This window comes from Triticum dicoccoides, chromosome 3B (assembly GCF_002162155.2).
Source record: "Triticum dicoccoides isolate Atlit2015 ecotype Zavitan chromosome 3B, WEW_v2.0, whole genome shotgun sequence".
NCBI lineage: Eukaryota > Viridiplantae > Streptophyta > Magnoliopsida > Poales > Poaceae > Triticum > Triticum dicoccoides.
This window is the reverse complement of record NC_041385.1, coordinates 588,466,020-588,470,204: the sequence shown is the minus strand read 5'-3', so window position 1 is coordinate 588,470,204 and position 4,185 is coordinate 588,466,020. Positions and strand designations below refer to the sequence as shown.

The window sequence follows — 4,185 nt, the reverse complement described above, 5'->3', positions numbered from 1 at the left end:
TGGGAGGGGCGTTTTGGCTCCCGAGTCCACCTGCACCTGATATCTGGTCCGTCCAACTGAGTTGTGGGATCTGTGCCAGCAATGATTGTAATAGAAATATAGGGACAGAATAAGAAGGAAATATGGCTATACAGTGTGCCAGTCTGCTGGTGGAAACGCCCGCGAAGGCGCCGTTAATGGTGCTAAACCCGCGGCCGTTTCTGTCCCACGTGCGCTATGTCCATTCCGTGTCTAGTCCGTGACCTGGACCCACTGGTCAGGCCTACCTACCGTGAAATGCATCCGCGACCACCAGGGTTGGGTACTGTTCGAGAGAAAGGGGATCGAGGGAAGTATAGAGCCAGTTTGCGGCGGCGGCGGTGCGCATGCTATTTTCACCGTATCAGCCATGGACAACTGTGGTCTCTGATTAGCTGGTGGCGCAGCCATGGCAATTGATTTCCCCATCCCTGTAGTGGACAGGTAAAGTATCACTCCTCCTAGTCATGGCGTTCTTTTTCCCGATTTTTTTATTTCAGCCAGATGCAAGATCTTTACGGCTTCAATTGTTGATCCAATCAGGTTGCCCATCTTCCCGGACGAGGCCTCTAGCGCGGTGGCATTGATGGATTTGGTTGTTGGGGCTGCTCGTTGGGAGGTAGCTTCCAGCAATGGATCACGCGGGCCGGTCGTGTGTGGATCTGGACGGAGCTCCCGTGGTGTGGCTGCTACTATTTACTATGAAGAAACACGTGTGGCTGCTGGCGGGCCAGCCCTGTCCACTTTCAATGAGAGTGAGGGCGATAACGCTGATGCCATTGGGCATGGCAGTGTTGAGAGCCACATATTGATGGTGTCCAGGAGGCTGTGATGAAGATCGAGCAGAGTGGTGATGCAGGCTCTGCCCAGTCTACTATGAAGGTTGATCCCCAAGCCCCTGGCTGGACTAAGAGGTAACTGTCATTTTGTTAGAACTCTAGTTTTTTTGTGTATCCATTTGTAGTTGGGATGAGATTGGGTGTGATTGGTGATGCACTGCCAGTGTTGAAGAACATTTTTCCTGAAGTGTTCCTTGCTTAGACCATAGTAAGTATATGCTTATGTGAGCAATGATGTTGATCTAACATTGTCATAAATTGGAAAACCAAAATGCATGCCTAGTTTTTTGTGTTCTTCCACTGAATTAGTTGGTTGTTACACAAGAACAATGTAGATATTTTTTCTGTTTGAATTGGGTACATGAGTAATGTGCTTTCATGGTGCAGGGTAAGAGTCGGTAATCAGCCACAGATAGAGCGCCATGTCCTGAGAGAATTGGTGCCTTGGAACAGGCAATTAAGGGGTGTGCAGATAAATTGGGAGATCATTGAGTTGAACCTGCTATCTGTTAAATTTTGACTCGTTGGACGAAGCTTATGATTTTTACAACTTGTACTCGTGGGAGCATGGGTTTGGCATAAGATACGGCAAGAGTAGGCTAAATGTGAAGAAGACGAAATGTATGCAGGAAGTAGTTTGCGGATTCTCTGTAAGTTTTCAGCTGGGAATATCAGCTGTGATCCTGAAGAGATGACGGCAAAACAATTGGACACAGCACACATCGCATGCACACTGCTGGTCTGCTGCACTCAGGTGGACCCAAAGAATGGTCAGGCAAACGTACCAGATGAACTGCTTGCATGTGTGGAGGACCCCAGCAAAATTGGAGAGTACGACTGGCAGGGTACATTCTCATTGTCACCAGGTGAGCTGCTGAAAATTTCAAAGCTGATCTGCTTGCTGGGGCGAAGACATACACCCTGGGAGGGTGCAATCTTCTTCTACAAGTTAACCAGTAATTCTGAATTAATAATGTATGCCATATGTTCTGATGCCAACCAACTGAGCCCGACTGTCTTTGTTGTGTTTTAAATCTACAGCTTTTTTGCCTGGAGTGGATCGATTTGAAGTCTGCCAGCGCCAACACGGACCTGATGCCCAAGATTGCAGTGTACTCATCTGAGAAGATGGAGGAGCTTATAAATTTCGTGGAAGAAGACCGACAAAGAACAGATGAACACCGGAGGTACAAGGTTTGCCCACTTGTAGAGCATGGTCTTCCTCTTGTTGTGGATGGTGTCACTAAAATAATCTACACCTAAACTATGTCATTTGTTTGCAGACAAAGCTTGAAGGGAGCATGGGTGGGCTCCCTATGAGGTGGCACCCTCTGATGGTGCCAAGAAGAGAGGTAGTAAGAAGAACAAGCTTGGTGGAAGTCAAGGAGGTATGCAAGTTCTTGCATATCAGTTCTGACATAGACAATTGGCATTTCTTAGGGCATGTCAAAAGAATGGTAATGACATCCGTATGTGGTTTTCTTTCATTCTGTCAACAGGGGATGGATAACATCATCATGGTGATAGAGGAGCATGTTGTGCCAATGCTGATGGATGTTGTAGTCACGGTTGCTATTGAGGCAAATGAAGCGAACCGGACCTCAGTTGTTGAGGGCATGTTCAGTCAAGCTGAGGAGCAAAAGGAAAAGCTACAGTTCTGCTTTGACAACAAGTGTCACCGTGGTGCTGTTAGCATGTCACCAAAATTCCCAGTAATAACATCTACGATGCATCCCATACTATCTGTTTTTGTTTTTTTGTAACTGCTAAATGTGAGTAAGTAACAAAAAAAAAGTCAATGGAATAAAACATGCAGATGGAATTGGCAGTGTCTCACGTAGTACCATTGCTGGAGGTGTTGATGTTGGTTGCTCCCGTGCAAACACACCTGGACGTGGTAATTCTTTGGCAATTGAATTGCATTCTCCAACTTCTTTGGCAATTGAATTGCATTCTCCAGCTCTCTGTACTATGGAGGAAGACGAGCTTTCTTTTTGAGACACTTGGAGGAAGACGAGTGTGGAGGCGTATGGAGAAAGACTGCCGTGGCACCAGTTTAGTGGGGTTGGGTCAGTGGGCCAGCGTCTGACGGTCGTTTTCTGCCAGTGGCCCATAACCCGCCCAACCGTCTGTACCAACCCCCATTACGTCTGGACCAGCAGGAGACAACTGACGACATCGTGTGATAAATGTGATGCGTGAGGCTGCAAAAGGAATCTTGTCCATCGAATACGAACTGGAATACAAGTCTGCCCACGCATCTCGATGCTTCTGGTCGGCCCAGATTCCAGGTGCATCTGGACCCGGGAGCCAAATTGGTTTTCCCACTACCATTAAGCCTTTCTTGCAACCCTTTAGTTTCGAAATACTTATGCCTCTTGCAATATCTATTTTCCCTATTTGGTGTCTACTTGCAAACCCAATCAACTCCACAAAAATCGACATGCTTATAAGAGATATTTTTATCATAACTAGTGCAATCATCATTAGTACTATGGATATTCAAAGAGTTCATACTAACAACATTGCAATTATGCTCATCATTCAAAGATTTAGTACCAAGCATTTTAATGCATTCTTCTTCTAGCACTTGAGCAAAATTTTCCTTACCATCATTCTCACGAAAGATATTAAAAAGATGAAGCGTATGAGAAACCCTCAATTCCATTTTTTAGTTTTATTTTATAGACTAAACTAGTGATAAAACAAGAAACAAAAAGATTCGATTGCAAGATCTAAAGATATAACACCAAGCACTCACCTCCCCGGCAACGGCGCCAGAAAAGAGCTTGATGTCTACTACACAAGCTTCTTCTTGTAGACGTTGTTGGGCCTCCAAGTGCAGAGGTTTGTAGGACAGTAGCAAATTTCCCTCAAGTGGATGGCCTAAGGTTTATCAATCCATGGGAGGCGTAGGATGAAGATGGTCTCTCTCGAACAACCCTGCAACCAAATAACAAAAAGTCTCTTGTGTCCCCAACACACCCAATACAATGGTAAATTGTATAGGTGCACTAGTTCGGTGAAGAGATGGTGATAGCAGAGAACAAAAGAAGAGATTATGGTAGGATACGAAACCACCTAAAAGTTATCCTTTTTGATCTATCTATTCAAGAGTCCGTAGTAAAATAAGATGAAGCTATTCTTTCCGTTCGATCTATCATAGAGTTCATACTAGAATAACACCTTAAGACACAAATCAATCAAAACCCTAATGTCACCTAGATACTCCATTGTCACCTCAAGTATCCGTGGGCATGATTATACGATATGCATCACACAATCTCAGAATCATCTATTCAACCAACACAAAGTACTTCAAAGAGTG

The 4,185-nt window shown here is 45.0% G+C and overlaps 1 protein-coding gene and 1 long non-coding RNA gene across 2 annotated transcripts; both read left to right on the top strand.

The window, feature by feature from the left end:
• Positions 1-317: 317 nt before the first annotated feature.
• On the top strand, positions 318-1,385 carry LOC119281613. The gene is made up of 3 exons (XR_005138478.1): positions 318-462; positions 562-932; positions 1,245-1,385. It is a non-coding gene; the product is annotated as an uncharacterized LOC119281613 (long non-coding RNA).
• Positions 1,386-1,429: 44 nt separating this feature from the next.
• Positions 1,430-2,620, top strand: LOC119279687. Its single transcript, XM_037560846.1, has 4 exons — positions 1,430-1,723; positions 1,899-2,051; positions 2,141-2,245; positions 2,357-2,620. The coding sequence occupies exons 1-4, from the start codon at positions 1,625-1,627 to the stop codon at positions 2,618-2,620; spliced, it is 621 nt and encodes a 206-aa protein (XP_037416743.1). The 5' UTR covers positions 1,430-1,624.
• The last annotated feature ends 1,565 nt before the right edge of the window (positions 2,621-4,185 follow it).

Coding starts and splice junctions, on each gene's coding strand:
- LOC119279687 (XM_037560846.1), top strand. CDS start 1,625: ATGGTCAGGCAAACGTACCAGATGAACTGCTTGCATGTGTGGAGGACC. Junction 1,724..1,898: donor TACATTCTCATTGTCACCAG/GTGAGCTGCTGA, acceptor TTAAATCTACAG/CTTTTTTGCCTGGAGTGGAT. Junction 2,246..2,356: donor GCTTGGTGGAAGTCAAGGAG/GTATGCAAGTTC, acceptor TTCTGTCAACAG/GGGATGGATAACATCATCAT.